We start from the raw sequence: 20,714 nt of genomic DNA on the forward strand, positions 1-20,714 counted from the left end.
TATTGTGTTTTTTATTTATTGTGTTTTTTATTTATTGTGTTTTTTATTTATTGTGTTTTTTATTTATTGTATTTTTTATTTATTGTATTTTTTATTTATTGTGTTTTGTATTTATTGTATTTTTTATTTATTGTATTTTGTATTTATTGTAATTTGTATTATATTTTTTATTTATTGTGTTTTTTATTTATTGTAATTTGTATTTATTGTAATTTGTATTTATTGTAATTTGTATTTATTATATTTTTTATTTATTGTGTTTTTTATTTATTGTGTTTTTTATTTATTGTATTTTTTATTTATTGTGTTTTTATTTATTGTGTTTTTTATTTATTGTCTTTTGTATTTATTGTATTGTTTATTTATTGTATTTTTTATTTGTATTATTTATTTATTGTATTTTTATTTATTGTTTTTTATTTATTGAATTTTTTATTTATTGTTTTTTATTTATTGTATTTTTTATTTATTGTATTTCGTATTTATTGTATTTTTTATTTATTCTATTTTTTATTTATTGTATTATTTATTTATTGTATTTTTTATTTATTGTGTTTTTATTTATTGTATTTTTTATTTATTGTGTTTTTATTTATTGTGTTTTTATTTATTGTATTTTTATTTATTGTATTTTTATTTATTGTGTTTTTATTTATTGTATTTTTATTTATTGTATTTTTATTTATTGTATTTTTATTTATTGTATTTTTTATTTATTGTATTTTTATTTATTATATTTTGTATATATTGTATTTTTTATTGTATTTTGTATTTATTATATTTTTATTTGTTGTATTTTTATTTATTGTATTTTTTATTTATTGTATTTTTTATTTATATTGTTTTTATTTGTTGTATTTTTATTTATTGTATTTTTATTTATTGTATTTTTTATTCATTGAATTGTTATTTATTGTGTTATTTATTTGCGTATTTTTATTAATTTTATTTTTATTTATTGTATTTTTATTTGTTGTATTTTTATTTATTGTATTTTTATTTATGCTATTTTAATGTATTGTATTTTTATTAATTGTTTTTTTATTTATTGTGTTTTGTATATATTGTATTTTTTATTTATTGTATTTTTTATTAATTGTATTTTTATTTATTATATTTTTATTTATTATATTTTTTCATTGTATGTTGATTGTATTTTGATCGTATTTTAATCGTATTTTCATGTGATTTTCTTTGTGAAATTTCTGTGTGATTTTTTCTAACATTTTTCTTTCTTTTTTCTTAGCAAATTCTTTCTTTTTTTAACCTATCCCTCACAAAAAAATTAATTGCTGGTTGGAGCATACTTTTTGGAAACGTGTTTAACAGTGGACTGTGGGGAGTTGAGCAGTGAGAAGTCTGTTTACATTACATTTAATCTTCTTGATGTCAGTCCAGTCCGAGAAGCGAAAACAGAGAAAATTCTAAAGGCTATCAATTTGAGGAAAGAAACTATTAGAATAGACAGCTTTACGGAATTTAGGGACCTCAGCAGTGAAGAGCAGGGGTGGCCAGGGGTGCCCAACCACCTGTCCTTTTACTCCTGTTTTTAAAGTGCCCTTTTCAGAGGAATGTATTATAGGCCAGTACTACTAATATATATTTTCCTTTTTTTTTTTTCACTTGAGCACCTGCCCTGAGAATGTTCTCTGCACGTCACTGGTGAAGAGGTGGGATTTTGCTGTGTGTTTGATTAACTAAGAGTATGTAAGGAGCTGGCACAAGTGTTATTAGTTTATCAGGCATAGGGGTGCAATATGCAGAGATGGGATACCCTCTGGTGCGAGTAATTTTCTAAAATCGTAGACGAAGTCCACCTTCTTTGCAGCAGACTTTGCATCATCTTCAATGGATTTATTTCAATTCGTGTTGCCTGTAAATTTTAAGCTGAGGAGTTTGAAAGATGGACTCTAAGGTAGGTTGTTATTTGTAATAGCGCTCGAATGTTGCGCATGATTTTGCAGTTGTTAAAGGAAAGAAGCTCAGTCTTAGTAGCATCAAATGTTACCATCCATTTACAGCTCCATTCCACTACAAAGTGAACGTAATTTTCTACGTTGATATGAGTATATTCGTGTTTATCCCTCATGTCATCAGCAAATATACCTATCTTGGGTGCAACTTGGATTGGATCTTTAGACTTAACTGTTATCATTGTCACTGAAAGAGCAGTTCAAATAAAATATATAAGAAGTTAATGAAAATGAAGTTGGGGTGACAGTGACTAAGTGGTTAACGACAGGGATTGAGAACATGGGTGTGCTAGGTTCGAATCTAGTCCATTCCTAAAAGAAAAAACACTTTCAGGTTCGGTGACCTAGCTCCTGTTAGAACGGATTTAACCGTACTAATTCTTTTAATAGAACTTAGTTTAAGTTTTTATTATGTGAAGAATACAGGTGAATTCCTGATTGCCTTGCTGGCTCCACCCTGCTGGCTTGTGACTCAACTAAAAACAAGGGAAAAATAACTTCAGTTGAACGGATGCGAATTGATAATAACACTTTAATACTAATACTGTTTTGTCAATGAATCAATGATATACTGGAGAAAAGTATTGAAATATTGTTTGGGTTTCGACTTTGAGTGATGATGATGTCTTAGGTCACTATTCATAGAACCTGCTGGCATGAGACATTTCGGGGGATGCTTATGTAAGATTGGCAATCGACTAATAGGAACGAGCAGAAGTGTGATGCGGGATCGCCTATTGGCTGGAGTGTACGCCCGAGGACATCCAACCCTAACCATTACCCATCTATACAATACCATAAAATTTCGAGAGTTCGAATGAGTTGAGTAAGCGTAGAACTCGGGAGTCTGTAAAAAGGACCCTCACTGCAGGCCAATAAAAGGACTCCTTAGTTTGTGGTACGTCAATTACGATCCTATGTAAGAAGAACAATCTTACTAAACCCTATAAGCCATTCATGCCCCATAACTGTAGCTGACTGCAGACTTCCTCGAAAGAAAACAGAAAGAGACATGAAATAACGAGACTGTTGCCATTATTCAAAACAATTTTCTTCCTAGCTGACCATTGACACGTGTTTAATCATGGAATACAAACGGAGTATTTCCGTGTTGGCTTGACGCCCTTCAAAATATATCTATCATTCATGCAATTCTCTACCTGTATGTATGTATCAACCCTGACGCAAGAGAAACTAATAAGCACCAGCCGTGAATGAAAGCCTTATCAGTGCAACCAACAGGTCCTACTACATGAAAAAGATCACATCTGATCATTGTGGATCAAAATAGTGACTCGGACGAGATCAGAGATCACATTATCGTTGAGTGGCCTTCAGACCTAGATAAGCGGTGACTCTCTTGTAAGAAAAAAAATAAACGGTAGCCAGAAATGTCACTTGCTTACGAATAAAAAAATTAGAAAAAAACTCCTTACCGTTCCATCTGCATCTTTTTTTTCCTAATCAGCGCCATCAATTGAATCTGCTCTTCTTCCCGTTGCTTAGTTGCAGACATCAGGAGATTCCTCGACGAAGGATGGAGTACAGTTGTCACATCTGGGCAGGAAATACTTTATCCTGCCTTGACAGAGTTCAAAACAGATTTCGTAGTCTAGTGTTGGATGCTCTTTTCTCTTCTCTGCAACCTTTCCCTCACAGAAGAGACATTGCGAGCCTGTTACTGCTTTATTGTTATTTTCATGGTAAGTGCTCGTCTGAGCTCCAATCTAGAGTTTGAAAATATGGAGGCAGACAAACATATAGTCTTTTATATATTAGACTAGCAGAGGGGGGGGGGCGCGCATAAAACACGCTTAAATATAATATTTTACTTTGTCCAGATTTCGTATATAATATTATAAAGTTGTGATTTCAAAAGTAAAAAAAAAAAACAAGTATTTGAATGCTATCTGCTAGAATCGAAACTGAAGCATTCAAATCTGGTGACGTTACAGACGTTACAAATCTGGTGACGCAACTAAGATGAATGTACAAAATGTTTTGTTTTTTTTGCAATTTTCACCCATTTTTTGACTCCTTAAAAAATATTTTAACCAGTTACAGGCCCATAAAATAACGATCCGTAAAAAATCCAATCATTTAAGGCCACCAACTCCGCTCTCCAACTTTTAGTTTCGAAAGAGATAGAGTTTAAAAATATGGAGACAGACAGACAGACATATCGCCTTTTATATATTAGATTAAGCAGTGACGTGCAGAGAACATTTTAGGGCAGGTGCTCAAGTGAAAAAAAAACGAGAAAAATATAGTAATGGTGGGATACAAACCTATAATATATTCCTCTGAAAAGGGCACTTTTAAAACAGGAGTATTAGAGGCAGGTGCTTGGGCCTCTCTGCATGTCTTTGCTATTTAGAGTCTAGCTAAGTAAAACGCCAAAAATATCTGTTCCTAAAATATAATAAAATAGCAGCTAAAGTTCTATTATATTCATATTGTAGATGTACATATGTACACATGTATGTACTAGCTATCCTGATACGTCATTGCCCGGGCATATGTGTGCTGTAGACGAACACGGAATTAAAGAATTAAAGTAAGGCACCCTCCTCCACTAGTCTAATATATAAAAGGCTATATGTCTGCCTGTCTCCATATTTTCAAACTCTAGATTTGAGCTCAGACGAGCACTTGCCATGAAAATAACAACCATTTGAGGCCCTTGGCGCCGCACTGCGACTTTCAGTTTCAGAGGAGATAGACTTAGAAATATAGAGACAGACAGACAGACATATCGCCTTTTATGTATTAGATTAAGCAGTGACGCGCATGTGACCTGCATTTTAAGGCAGGTGCTCAAGTGAAAAAGAAAACGACAAAAATATAGTAATCGTGCGATACAAACCTATAATATATTCCTCTGAAAAGGGCACTTTTAAAACTGGTGTATAAGGGGCAGATGCTTGAGTCTCTCTACACGTCCCTGGTATTTAGAGTATAGCTAAGTAAAACGCCAAAAAATTATATTTCTAAAATATAATAAAATAGCAGCTGAAGTTCTATTATATTCATATTGTTGTAGCTATCCCGACACGTCATTGCCCGGGCATATGTATGCTGTAGACGAACACGGAATTAAAGAATTTTATGAAGATTAATTGAAAAGAAAAACAAAACTACTTTACCAAAGACTTCTTCGATTTCTTCATTGACTTTTTTGTAAACTTCTGGATGGGATGTAATCAAAAAAACTGCCCACATCATCGCCACAGACGTTGTGTCATGTCCCTAGAAAAGAAAGAAACGTTTTTTTGTTTTTTAAATAAATACACAATATTCTGCCATTTTTATTTGTAAGTAAAATATACAACATATAACAACAATTGTAAGTATATACAATAAACTAAATCACAGATTTTTTTGCCTTACTATATGTGTGTGTTTGTGTGTGTGTGTTGTGTGTGTTTGTGTTTGTGTGTGTTTGCGTTTGTGCGTTTGTGTGTGTGTTTGTGTGTGTGTGTTTGTGCGTTTGTGTGTGTGTTTGTGTGTTTGTGTTTGTGTGTGTGTGTTTGTGTTTGTGTGTTTGTGTGTTTGTGTGTGTGTGTTTGTGTTTATGTGTTTGTGTGTGTGTTTGTGTTTGTGTGTTTGTGTGTTTGTGTTTGTGTGTTTGTTTTTGTGTGTTTGTGTTTCTGTGTTTGTGTGCGAGTTTGTGTTTGTGTGTGTGTGTTTGTGTATGTGTTTGTGTTTGTGTTTGCGTGTGTGTTTGTGTTTGTGTTTTTGTGTTTATTTGTGTTTGTGTGTGTGTGTGTTTGTGTGTTTGTATGTAGTGTGTGTGTTTTTGTGTGTTTGTGTGTTTGTATGCTTGTGTGTGTATATTTGCGTGCTGTGAGTGTTTGTGTTTTTGTGTGCTTGTGTTTGTGTGTGTATGTTTGTGTGTGTATATTTGTGTGTTGTATGTGTGTGTTTGTGCATTTGCTTTTGTTTTGTGTTAGATGATAGCCGAAAGAGCTCTCGAGAAACTTCCGCTTATTATTTTCAAAACTATATATACATTCTGTACCTCTAAACATTTATTTAAATATCTTCGGAAGAGGTACACACAACACCAAATAGAAACATGTAATAATATTGTACGATTAAGGAGTAGAATTAGATCTACCAATCTCTCCTTAGCTTTTTTGTGTTCTTGTCTGGAACAAGATGTGGCCCCACTTTACATCAGTAAACGCATTGCTGTATCTAGGCTGAAACCAAGTTTGTCTATGGAGCGTGCGTTTATATGTGACAACATTAATAAATTGACGAAGAAGCTAGAGGCGTATATTAGTAATCGTCATCACCTCTGGTCCGTAGTGAAGGGGTTCCTGTCCTTTTTTGACTTTTTCCATTTTTGCAAGTATTTATCTATCTGTGATCAATTTGCTAGGCAACATGCTACCAAAGACAATAACAAACAACTTGCTCTTTTGGTTCGCAGAAGATATGGGTGTGAACCCATTAATGGAAGCAAACATATTTTCAATTTTTCAAAAACTGCTCTTACAGAAATTGAAAATAGAGTTTTGTCTAGGGGTTTAGATTTTTGTATTCCCCCTACGAGTATAAATAAAGAGAGAACACTTTCGTCCTTTGAAGTTTTGTTCTCCCAACTTAGACATAATGTGCCGAATTCCCCGGAAAAAAATTGCTGGGATGAAATCTAATTTAGTTGCCTTAGCTCACCGATACAGTAACACACCTGTCAATCATAGCGACTTTGTCTGGAACAAAACGCAATTTAAAACTATGAAAGCGTTAAAGTCTAATACTGATATTTATATGTGTAAACCAGACAAAGGTGCAGGAGTGATGATTTTGGACAAATCGGACTACGTTGAGAAAATGGCAGTTATTCTCAATGATGTTTCGAAATTCCGTAAACTCGGCCCCGTCGAGTTGACGGATAATACTTGCAAGAACGAAGCTAAAATGCAAAGACGTCTACTTGCATTATTAAAAAGAAGGCTTTTTGCAAGGACGTCTATGACAGGATTAGGCCCTCTGGGTCACAACGTCTCAGAATGTATGGTTTCTCCAAAATCCATAAGCAAGGTGTTCCACTGAGACCTATTTTATCAATGGTTGGTTCAGCACAACATTCTTTGGATCAGTGGCTCGTGGAAATTCCGCAACCTGTGCGCGAGTTATATACCACACATTGCATCCCAGATTCTTTTTGGTTCGTTGATTGTGTACTTGGGTTGGATTCAAATGCAGAGACGTCTTTTATGTGCTCATTTGATGTCTCTAGTCTCTTTACCAACATACCGTTGGATGAGACTATACGTATATGTACTTATGGAACTCATTTTAATGTGCACAAAATATGTGGGGTTTAGTTTTTGTGATATTATGTACTGTCAGGTCGGCGGGGTTTCAATAGGGAGTCCGTTGGCCCCAACTTTAGCGGATATTTTCGTCGGGTACCATGAACCCGTTATGTTTAATTCTACAACTAAACCCACTGCATATTTCAGATATGTTGACGACACTTTTGCTATTTTTCCATCACAAAGTGAAGCGTCAATATTTTTTAATAGGCTGAATTCCTTGCATGGTGCTCTTACGTTCACTATGGAAAGTGAGAAGGACAATTTGCTTCCTTTTTTGGATGTTCTTGTCGAACGTTCAAGGGGAGGGGGGGCTTTCTCACTACAATTTATAGAAAGCCAACATTTACTGGCCTATATGTGAACTGGTTGTCTTTTGTACCAAAATCACGCAAGGTCGGCCTAATTATTACTTTGGTACATAGAGCCCTCATGATTTGTTCGCCTAACAGATTAGACGTCGAACTCGATAAGATCAGGGAAATATTCATCAATAATGGTTATCCTGTTGACCTTATTGATGACTGTATTTTCAAAAAGGTTGCGGATTTTAAATCTCCTAAAAAGTTTGGACCCTTGAAATGCCCGGTTTATTTAAAATTACCGTGGATAGGGGAAAAGAGTAATATACTTTCTAAACAGAAGTATTTATGACTGCTTTAATTCTGTGTCCTTGCGTTTGGTATATACTACGAGACCTGCTTTTCCGTCTTTTCGCAAGGATAGTTTGCCTTACATCCAAAATAGCAATATTGTATATCAATTTAAATGCGATGCTGGTTATGTTGGGCGAACATCCTTGCGCCTTTTGACTCGTATAAACCAGCATGTTCCATCGAAGATCAGACAAGGTAGGATGGGGTCTGGTGGTCTCCCTCCTTCTGCAGCCTTGGACTCTGCTATTGGCCATCATTTGGTTGACAACCCGTGCTGGGCCGATAGATATAAAATAGATTGGTTCGAGGTGCTACATAGAGCGGACTCCAGAAACCATTTAAAGATTTTGGAGTCTGTCTCTATTGCGGTGTGTAAACCTTCTTTGTGCCGGCAAAAGGAAACATCCAACGCATTGTTTCTCTTTGAGGAACTTTGAAGCTTTTCTCCCACTTTTTTTTTTTTCTTTCCTCCCTTGTTGTGCCAATATTTTAATCGTTTTTAAACGTTAATAAATTTATTTTAGTGTCCCCGTACTTTTAGCACATTTAATTATAGCTTAGGCAAAATAAATTTTCCGAAATTAACACAAATGTGGATTTATTTTTTCTACCGTAGAAGTCAGAACAACTTTATTTAAGTAATATACTTAATATCTACAATTTCCATATGTTCGCTTGTATTAATAAAGAGGCCTCGTTAATATCTCTACCAAACCACTGGATATAGCTTATAATTAACTTTTACTATATTTGTAACTGAAATATACAGTGATCTTAGCTGCGTCACTAGGACTATTTTATATACAGATGCATAGATACAATGTTTTGTCTCTGACCTTAATGACTGACTATAAATACGAATTCCGAATCACCATGTAATAATTGTTTCTCTTTACCTCCCAGACGACTGCCTTTGTCTAACCTGCATGCTAAATAGGGAAAAAGGAGAAAAAAGAAATTTTTTTTGTTCTGTTTCCCAAGCTAAAACATTACTTGAAATTCTAAATCCTAATGAAACTCTTCTGTATTCTGTAAGTTAATAACCCCGTCTCTTGAAAGTTAACCCTAACCCCGTCTCTTGAAAGTTAATCAATTTGTTCTACCCCCTTCGCAAGCTGCTACTAAAACTCTACATTACACACGCCTTAGTAGTGGAATCCTTAGATTCCAGTTCCTAACCACCTTACAGCCATCACTAAACATCTATACATTTCTACCTCTAAGACATGCATTAGAGTGCATTCTTATCCAGTTAAGTACTTACCGGCCAAAGCAATCTTCATTACATAACAGATGGTTTTGCAACAATTAATACAAAGCTAAATCCGATACTCTTAAATAAAAACTGAAATTACATTCCTTCAATAGCAGAAGCACACTTAACACCTACAACTTCTATCAATTCGCATCTACTGAAAACTTGCCCAAATATCTATTTACTTAATTATACATACGGAATACGCCATGACTTAAAATTTACCTCCAGTTATACCTGTACTGTACTGCACTTACATCTTAACCCTCCTGTAATCTCAAATATACAGGGCAAAATTCTTAGCTCAATTCCTAATACCTACTAATACTGTAACGTTATCCTGTACCTAAACTAACATATGAATAAAATAAAAAAATTTAAAAATCTAAAGGTAAAAGTCTTAATCCACACTAACGCCTTTCTAACAAGCCTGCTTCCTCTGCATGAGCTTTTTTTTTTTTTTAGTAACAATGAAATAGCAATGTCCCTAAATCCCTTTGAGGAGTGTAACTATTCAGTAGATATATAACCTCTACAAACTAACCCTGTAACATTAACTAACCACACGGGGCCGCAGAAATACCTGGATTAGGACCCAGGCGCGGAGCAAACCCTCTTGGGGCTGATGAACCCAGTAGATCTTCCCAGATCATCCATCTAGGAGAAGGAAAACTCTGAAACTAAACCTAAGGGAGGCCTTTCTAGTCTTAGATGACAACCTTCCTAGAGCTGGTGACTCAAACAAATTACCGGTCTGCAAACCTAAACTGCTTAAGGAGTAGATAAGCTCTGTCTATCGCTCGGCTTCCATACTCCTTCTTTGCTTATTTAGTCAGGCGCAGAGGCGCTATCACAGAGTTTTGGCAAAGCACTCAGTGGTAGATCTTGTTTCTTGTCTAGGGCAATGAACGCCATATTCCCCACCCCGACACGTCCCACCCCTCAAAACTGGATACTTGGGAGTGCTTGAGTACCACATATGCCTGTGCAATTAGATTGGGTTGACCTTCTTCTGATGGGTTGAGGGTACCGGATTGACAGTTCCTGGCTGCTGTTTCCGACTAGTAGTACAGGTGCCCTAACTCTTTGGTAGCACTTACAGTGGCTGCTCCATCAACAGTTGTATAATATTGGGATGTTTGTAGTGCCATGTCGCGCATGGAAAGGGACCCTACACTCATCCTCGATGGGCTTTCCTGAGGCCACAGTCCTAGTTGAAGAAAGGTCAGCTGATGGTCTACTTGTGTTGCATGTGTGATGCTCTGCATAACCTCTTGTTCAGCTCCCCCTTACCTAACTGAAACTCTTTAAAAACATGACAGTACAATAAAAAAATAAGCTTAAACCAGGCGTAGAGTCAAACAAATCCAACTTGCCTCCTCTCTTGTGGCTTGCATTCATGAACATCCGTGGGCTTAGAACTAATTCAGCTGATGTTGAAGCATTTCTCCTAACAAATACCCCGGATATCTTAGCACTAAGTGAGACTAACCTACACTCGTCAATCCCCTCTAACTACTTTAACATGCCTGGATATCTCCCACTCTGCCGTAAGGACTCTGACAGACATATGCACGGACTTGGAGTTTGCATACGTAATACTCTCCCCTTGACTAGAGAAACAAACCTAGAATCGGATGATCAAGGCTTTATGTGCTTTAGACTAAACATGCAACATAACATTAGCTACTGCTCTCCCTCGACCCAGGACTGCACCATAATAAACAAAGTCTCTGACAGCATAGACACAGCACTCTCCCTCGACGCTAGAGCACAAGTACATGTATTTGGTGACTTTAATGTCCACCACAAAAACTGGCTTGGATTCTCTACTTACACAGATGCAGTGGGCAGCACAAGTCATAGCTTCTCTATATCTCACTCCCTATCACAAATTGTTACTTTTCCAACCCATTTCCCTGACCAGCAAGAACAACACACATCACTTCTAGATCTGTTTCTGACCACAGTTCCCGATAATTGTATAACGAATGCTGACAGCCCACTTGGGAACGCTGATCATACAGTGATAATGGTTGAAATCGCCCTAAACTCTAGACCCAAAACTGAAGAGCCAGTGCTCAAAACAACGAGATATTATAAAAACACGGACTGGGAAGCCATCAGAGATATTATCAAAGATGCCCCATGGGGAAATATTTTTTCTCTTCCTGCTGAACATTGCACAAATGAGACCACCAAATGGTTCAAAACGGCAATTGAAGCATATGTTCCCATGTGGAAATTTTATAGCAAGCCCCACTCTCCCCAATGGTTTACTTCTACTTGCGCAACTACCATTGCTCAAAGGCAGCATGCATACCGCAAATTTAACCGACATAAGCCCAGTTCAGAAAGAAGTATATAGAAGCTAGAAGTAATGTTAAGAAAGAAATAGCTAAGAGGGAATTTACGGAAACCACTAAAAACCCCATCGAAGCACAAAAATTAGGAACTCGAGACTTCTGGAAAATCTACAACAGTGTAGTAAATAATGGGCAATCAACAATTCCCACACTAACCAAAAATCACGAGGTTGTTTGCTCAGCTACCGAGAAGGCTAACATGCTTGCCAGTCGGTTTGCCTCAAACTCCACACTGGACCCCTCAATCACCCCTACCTAACTTTCCTTTGCGGACAGACGCTACGCTAGACGATCTGAAAATCACCCCTGCTCAGGTCCATGCTATCATAAAAAACCATCAAAAATCTTGACACTTCAAAAGCACATGGACCTGATCTCATCCCAGCTGTGCTATTAAAAAAGTGCTCAGTCGAAGAAGCTCCAGTTCTCTCCAAACTCTACAACAAATGCCTTAATGAATCTTGCTTTCCGGGCTGTTGGAAAACCGCTTCTGTGGTACCAATATTCAAGAATTCTGGCGAAAGAACTGACCCATTAAATTATCGCCCCATTAGCCTCCTCCCACTTTTCGCCAAAATATTTGAGATCATAATTAACCATGCTCTAGTCCATCACCTTACAGATGCTAAACTTCTGACTGGCCAACAGTATGGATTTAGACAAGCCCGTTCCACAGCAGACATCCTCACTGTAATCTATGAACGTATATATCATTCACTGGACAAAGCGGAACATATGTAATCCCATAGAGCAACGAAACTTGGCACAGTTATTAGTCTTTCTCTACATAGGAAGCACCCAGAGTTATGCATTTCTCCCATCGTTTGATGCAGCTCTGGAGACCGTTTTTGTAGAATACCCCAAGTTGGTCCTCCAACCACGACGTGACTTCAAAAATCAAAGCTGCATCATCTGGGAAATGCTTTCCTTTCAAAAACAACTTCATGGCTGGGAAGAGGTGAAAGTCAAAGGGTACAAAGTCAGGAGAGTAGGGAGGATGGGGAAGGATTTCATAACCACACGCCCGTGCATTTGATCTGGCGACATACGAGTTGTGGACCGGAGCGTTGTCCTGCAGGAGGAGGGTACCTTTGCTGATCTTGCCTCGTCTCTTGATTTTGATAGCTTCCCTTAATTTCCTCAAAAGTGAAGCATAATAGGCTCCTGTAATTGTGCTACCCTTTGCCAGGAAATCTGTCATCACTACTCCGTCCTGGTCCCAGAAGACTGTGAGCATGACTTTGCCAGCGGAGGGTTGCACCCTTGCCTTCTTTGAAGGTGGTGAGTCCAAGTGCTTTCACTGCATTGACTGGGCTTTGGTCTCTAGATCATAGTGATGATCCAGGTTTCATCCTGTGTAATCAGTCTTTTGAAAAATTTTGACTCATCTTCTTGGCACATCTCCAAATTCATTCTCGAGCACTCGACACGTTCTCTCTTCTGGAACGGTGTGAACAACCTGGGAATCCATCTGGCAGACACCTTATGCATATGCAAATGGTCATGAATGATAATTTCCACAGACCCTGTACTAATCTTGATATCTTGGACTATTTGGCGAATAGTAATGCACTGATCTTCCAAAATGGCAGCCTCAACTTGACGAAAAGATGCCTCATCAATGGCAGAAGGGGGAGGGACCAGGTCCGGGAGCTGTTTCCACAGACTTCTGGCCATGTTTGAATTCACGATGCCAGCGTTTTACAAGGTCATATGATGGGGCATTATCACCATAAGTTTCTTTCATTTCATCAAAAGTCTACTGTGGTGTGCATCCTTTCAAATACAAAAACCAGATCACTGCTCGACATTCAACAGAAACATAATTAGTTCAGAGCTGTAATTTGCCACATAACCTGTAGAGATATAAATCATTACACATGCAAAATTTCAGCTAAATCAGACAACTGGAAGTGGGTCAGGGGCATTACTTATTGCACGCCCCTCGTATATATATATTCGTCAGAGCACAACCCATTAAAAAGGCACTAAGATGCAACATTGGAGCGATTGAACAGAGGTTGGAGTTTGGTTGATAATGGGCGACCTATTAGATTAGAGACTCTTTTTTGGGCCCTGTATAAAACAGAGAGAGACCAGTGGTAGGAGCACTAGCCCAAATGTTGCAACAATATTCTTTAGCGTGTTGGGTAGTGACCAGGCAACGCTGAATAGTTTGTTTGTCGATGATTGTTATGATTATTCAAGTCAAAATGTTTTATCAGCTAAAATATGCTTCAGAATAAATAAAAATATTTAGAATAAACATGTATTTACATTAATCTAGGAATGTTAACTTTAAAATGTTACCATTACAATTCAGTTGACAACTTAGAAATGCAAAAACATCACGTGATTATCTTCGTAACGTATACTACATTTAGAGAAGGAGAAGGTCTTTTTGAGATATGTGGAAATTAGTAAGAGAAAATAGTTAGTCGGAGTTGGCAAAGGGAGAGAGACAGTCAACATATCATGATGGCTCCGAATAGATGATGTTAGAACGTAACCAGCATTGCAATTTTCCAACAGGAAAGAAAAAACTCTGCAATAAAAAGTTGCTGGAAGGACACTCATTTATCATTTCTTGTCTTCTCTTCTATCTATCTATCTATCTATCTATCTATCTATATTTATCTTCTTCTATCTATTCTTTTCTATCTATATCTATCTTCTATTCTTCTTCTTTCTATTCTCCTTTCTTATATATATATATATATATGTATATATATATTTATTTAGGAGATTATAATCTCCTAAATAAACGAGATGAACTGATGGCCAGATGTAGACATAAATGTAAATTTTAAATAACCAATAACTCCAGATCCGACACCGAATTTAACACCACTAGATTATTTACGATAAACCCTCCCACCCCACCCCACTGGCAATTATAGTGTTGTCCGGTATATACTCGATAATAACTACTTGATGATTTGTTGTCCGAAATCTAAGTTGGGTGTACTTTTTCCCAAGTACCTGTTTATCCAAATTACTTATAAATAAATGAGATAGCTTTAAGAAAATAATTTTTCTCTGCAGATAATACATTAGTTATTAAACTGAGTTAAGTCAAAAAGATCAAATACTACCACTAGACATTATTAGATTTAATACAAATCAACACAAAACTGTAAAATAATAATTACTTTATGCGTGCATGAAAGTACTTTTGTGTACGGAATGAATAAAATTTTCTGCATCTTAATCAATTAAGAAGTGAAATATTAGTGAGCTAAATTACAACGATGGCTATAATCACCAATAAAATTAATTACATAAAAATATATAAAATATTAACTACATAAGACTCAATTTTTTGAATTCATAGTAATATATTACAAATACAATATTTAAATGTGTTATAAGATAATATTTATTTCTAACTAATTTTAACATGATAACATACAGATAGTTTTAAAAGTTTGTATATAAAATGTTTTTATTTTTTTTATTTATCTTTTAATAGACTTACTTTCCATGACTCAATTAACTCTAGGACGCGCGTATAATCTCCATTTTCTTTCCCTTCTCTTTCTCAGAGATTCTAGACTAATGAAACCATATGACAGGCAGCGGATGGTCACTCTCTCCTTTTTTTTCTTTCTTCTTCTTTTTCCATTACGCGCTGTTTATTCTATTTCCTTCTCTCTATATCCGTATATTTCTCCCTCTTCTTCCTAGGTTAGTAAACGCGTGTCAAGGCATTTACATGTAAGAACGTGCATATTTAGGGGCGTGTGTGTGTGTGTGTATGTGTGTGTTGCGTGTGTGTGTGTGTATCTGTGGTTACATTGAGCTGCCGTTTATAAGTATCATAATATTTTTGTTTTTTTGTTGTTGTTTTCTTTTAAAAAATCCCTCCCACCCTCTCTATAAAATGTATTAAGTGGATTGCTACTACCACCCCCTCTGGTTTTTTGACGGTCGAGGCCCGATTCTTTTTCTTTCTTTCTTTCAGTATCAAAAATGTAATTGTCTAGTTTAGATGCTTGAAAATACCATAAGGTTGAAATAAATTATTGCATCGACAATTATGTAATTTCTGTGTTATATATATATAAATATATATATATATATATATATATTATATTATATTATTATTATAGAAATAAAATAAACTCATTTTTTCCACTCAAACTTTGACCTTAATAGGATTGAAAATAATGACATTACATGCAAATGTAATGCATACAGACTGTAGCACATTATCTGACGTTTGCTATTACCTCTATAGTTCCTCGACAATGGTACATTCCTATATTTTTCCGGTGAGAGTCCACTGCCAAAATCGCTTAGATTCAATGGAAGTTGCAACATCTTTTCTCTCTATTAGATTCCTCCTTTCCCCTCTCCTCATTTACACTGCAGCAGATGCATTCACAAGGAACAGTATGAGGAAACACCGGTTTGGAATCGTACAAGGTTACTTATGCCGTTTTTTAAATTTTTTGTTTATCTTTTTTCTGATTTATGCTTTCTATTTTTTCCATAATAAAATAGAAAAAAAATTTTTACCGCGAAAACGCGATTATTATTGTTGTTTTCTTTTTGCTTTTTTTTTCGTTAGTGTAAGACGCAATCTGCGAGACTAACCGGATTTTACTTCCCGTTTTAACGACTCTAACCGTGAAATCTAACTATGACCTGTATTTATTAGTACTTTCAACTCAACATTTATTTTTACACAAAGATTATAACGCAACGATATCGTGAATTCCCTTGCATTACACTTAAATTAAAATTAAAACAAATTCATTTAGAATTTGAGAAAACAAAAGCATTCATTTAGAATTCGAGAAAACAAAAACATTAATTCTGAAACTAAACCAAAACAAACTTCACTGCGGAATTGATATTTGACCTAATTCACTTTTTAGTTAATTCATCCTGTTTTTTGTTTTTTTTTGCACTTTTGCGTCAATGATTCGAGTCCCCCCCCCCTTCAAACTTTTTTTGGATTTTTCAAACATGGACGCCGCCAGACTGTTCGTATTGCATCACGTTCATTTTTTTAATTGTTTTTTTTTTTTTACACAATTTTTTTTTTAGTTTTAGCATTGTTTGTTTGTATCATATCTCACTTTATTTTCATTTTATCCCCCCCCCCCAACCACACACGCCTCTAAAATCCAAGACAATGCCCCCCGCTAGTATATAATATATTGATGTTGGCATTCTGTAGATGTTCAGTGTAAATGGAGACGCTCTGATATTATTGTAGCTCTTTTGTTAAAACTGCAAAATTATTTATTTAAGCTAGCACGAACGTCTGGCAAAACACGCTCATAAAATACGCTTAAATATATTTTTATTCTTTCAGATTTCGTACATATTATTATAGAGTTACAGTTGTGATTTCAAAAATAAAAAATATCAAATATATAATCAAATAAAATATAAAAAACAGAATGTGTGTGCGTCGGGTAGAAAGATAGCCGCCTTCAGCCTCTATCCCCACCTCTGTAAGTGCTGGCGACAGCTCGGGGGATGGCGGCGATCAGGCTGACTTTGGTGCTGTCATGTTGGTGATGTTCTCAATGTATGACCAAACAAAGTAATCCAGCAGGTTCAGGTTGGCAAAGAGGGGACCAGTTAGAGAAGGGTATAAAGTCATAGCACTCCTTTTGAAGCCAAGTCTGGGTCTCTCGGACTTGTGGGCTGGTGCAGAGTCCTGCTGCCACATCCAGGGTCTGCCAGTGGCCACCTGATTGCACGAGGGCATCACCACACTCTTCAGCACATCCAGGTACACTTTGGTGTTGACTTTCAAACCGACTTCGAAAATGTGAGGTGGCATGATGTAGCCCTCAATTGAAACCACACCAAAGCCCATAACTGTGGCCGGAAACTTTGTTGAGCTGTGCCCTCAAGCGTTGAACCGTTCGCATTTGCATTTTGAGGGTGCTGGCAATGGTCCTGTTGTCATAACTTGGATCGGTAGAGAGCATGAGTTGTACAGTGGCGCATCCCCGATCCCATTCGTTGAACAGTGTGTCACTTTCCGACATGATAGAAGGCTCCTATCATTCTTGGGATTTGCACACAATGGCTAACTAGTAGACGGTCTGCAACAAAAATGGAAACCAGTTTTTATCAAATGGAAATGGAATCATGTCGTCTTTTCTGGGAAGACAATTTTATCTTTCCACCCTGTACATATGGCATTAATTTGCATATGAGGACAATGACTGCAGTGAAAAGGATATCAAGTGACAGTCTTCTATTATGGACAGCTGAGAGACAGACAGACAGACAAACAGACAGTGAAAACAGTCGGTGAAGATCAATAGTATGACTTGCCTTTGATTACTAATAGATGATAAGAGGATAGGATAATTTGTTTATATTAGATTTGAAGATGACCAAGATTAAACAACAGGAAAGCATTCCAGTAATAATATGTTCAACAAACAGGAAGTTCCTGCTGAAAAGAAAGTTTTGTCCATGATCCAGTCGGTTTTAAAGAGGATTTTTTTATCCGCATGTATAACAATGGAATTATGTCGGCGCTGATGTTGAACACATCGCGCCGATAAACTAACAACTGCCGAGCCCGAAAAACTTCTATAGAAAGCGTAATTCAGTATTACAATATTCTAGAACTCTCTCAATATTTCTGGAAATTTCTGGAAAGTTCTCTGATCTTCTAAGTTTTAAAAAATCTTTTTATTTCTTTTTCTCTGTTATTATAGAATTTTGCGAAAGAAAATCATTTTTTGCAATCGTGAAAAGATGAGTTAAACTCTCATAACACCATGAAAATCCTATGGAAGGATGACATCATTATTTAAGTTATGGTAGAAGACGAATTACAAGGATGGAACCAGAGATTGGAGCTCAGTCGGGCAACTTACATTGAAATAATGGTAGAATAAACAAACATTAGCAACATCTTTTTCGTGAGAAAGACGTCCATATAGAAGGAAAAGGTCACGTGTCCCACTAGATTTCAAAATCGATTTTGAAATCTGTTAAAACAACAAAGAATGCTCTGAGTATGAGTTCTCCATGTGTGGTAGAACATAACTGAATCTCATGAATGTTTTTCTATGTATAAAGTGTTTATTTGTTATATCTGTTGAAGGAAATAACTCATGCCCCGACAAAAAATAAATAAGATTACATTTACATGAGCAACTTACAAATTTCTGTGTCTATGACATGTGTGACAATTTTAATAAGTTCATTTCTTTTTACCTCAAACATAAATGTGTCGACTTCCTCCTGGATGTCCTCTGTCGTCAAAGCGCCTCGATGCCAGTTGTAGAGCAGCAAGTCCAAAAACACGCGTCTTTTCTTCTTAAAATAAATATTTGTTTCTTCTGCATTGTCTGCTTCTGGGTTCTCTTCCTCCATTATTTTAGCCTCGTTTTCATTATATTCTTTTTGGCGGGTTTCAATAATCTGCAAGAATCATAGCAAAATTTAACTACTACAAATACTACTACTATTACTACTGCTACTACTACTACTACTAATAATAATAATCACAATATCAATATAATAATAATAATAATCACAATATCAATATAATAATAATAATAATAATCACAATATCAATATAAAACTATCGGCCTTGATAAGTGGTGACGTCTATGTAAAAAAAAAAAAACTTGAGACACGACAGTCACTCAAATCCTACACTGAAATATATGCAAACTCTATGAATTAGACTACTCTTGTTGTATTTCGTTTATATGACTGTGTCTATGTATGTCTAGTGTATATAAAATATACGCGTTTTTCTTATCTGTTGTATGTTGGGTGTCTGTACGTGTCAATCTTTCTATGCATATGAGGGTGTTTTCACATATTCACGACAATAACGAACGGGACAACAAATGGACAGTCTTTATCAAATGACGAATAACACTCTTATCTGCTTGACACATACATTATTCATTGTGTCCCTCTCTTCTGCGGCAAGCACCAAAAATGAAGGCATCTTCTTCTGTATGGAACACCCAAAACACTGAGTTATCATTTCCAGATCTTTATTTCCAAGTGTTCCACGTCTCAGAGTTTGCAGTACTTAACCTTCTTCCTTACTTGGTTCGTAGATGCTTCCATCGGACTACAGAGACAACTCCTGACCACTAACTAACCCAGTGGCTAGCTAAACATAACTCGTCTCTTCGATTTCCCATCACAGACTAACCCCTAATTCAGATTTTTTCTGGCTTACGTGTCTCTTACGTCAACCAAAGTGGACAATCTTGTTTTTCATGCAAGCCACATCATTGTTTACTAAACCAAAATTCCAAACTAACTTTGTTTATCTTTTTCCTCTATTCATAACATTTTTTTTTTAACCAATTAAATTTAACATAAACATTTTCTATTCTAACATTTTTCTGAATATCTTTTTAACCTAATAATTCAATAATTAATCATAATAATCGTTCTGAACTGTTGGATATTAGACTGGGCAACAGCCAGTGATCTTGCTAAAAATAGTTGATATTAAGAATTATTGTTTGGAGAAATCAAATTGGTCACTGGAATGTAAAAATAAGTTTTAGTTAAAATGTTTAGAAAATTAGCTTAACTAAATATAAACAGAATATTTGATAGGTTGACCTTGAGAAGTTGGCGCACGTGATCATAGGTCACCAGAACTTACGAATGAAATGTTTCTTTTCTGCAGATGACGTACCGGAACTGAGAAGTCAAGGATGAGAGTTAGAGAGTCTAGGAGTTGTCCGCAAACCGTGCAACTGTGCATTCATACAAGCTCTGTAGCCTTGGAAGCGGGACTGGACATAAATAAGTATGTAGAAATACATTCGCAATCTCCTGGGGAACACTAACACAATCTGGAATAAGTTTATATATAAAATATATAAGTTGGAATAAGTTTCTATATAAAATATATAAGTTGGAATAAGTTTATATATAAAATATATAAGTTGGAATAAGTTTCTATATAAAATATATAAGTTGGAATAAGTTTATATATAAAATATATAAGTTGGAATAAGTTTATATATAAAATATATAAGTTGGAATAAGTTTCTATATAAAATATATAAGTTGGAATAAGTTTATATATAAAATATATAAGTTGGAATAAGTTTCTATATAAAATATATAAGTTGGAATAAGTTTCTATATAAAATATATAAGTT

The 20,714-nt window shown here is 35.6% G+C and overlaps 1 protein-coding gene across 3 annotated transcripts in view; it reads right to left on the minus strand.

Moving 5' to 3' along the window:
* Positions 1 to 20,714, minus strand: part of LOC145266310 (cytochrome P450 4V2-like) — an 84,935-nt gene that overhangs the window by 35,718 nt on the left and 28,503 nt on the right. For all 3 annotated transcript variants that reach the window (XM_080121866.1, XM_080121867.1, XM_080121865.1), the window contains exons 7-8: positions 18,784 to 18,990; positions 5,120 to 5,222 (exon numbers count right to left, since the gene is read on the minus strand). In XM_080121866.1, coding sequence (XP_079977992.1) covers positions 5,120 to 5,222; positions 18,784 to 18,990 — 310 coding nt within the window. The remainder of the gene's footprint in view (positions 1 to 5,119; positions 5,223 to 18,783; positions 18,991 to 20,714) is intronic.

This window comes from Euprymna scolopes, chromosome 41, assembly GCF_053919585.1.
Source record: "Euprymna scolopes isolate OS-2025 chromosome 41, ASM5391958v1, whole genome shotgun sequence".
NCBI lineage: Eukaryota > Metazoa > Mollusca > Cephalopoda > Sepiida > Sepiolidae > Euprymna > Euprymna scolopes.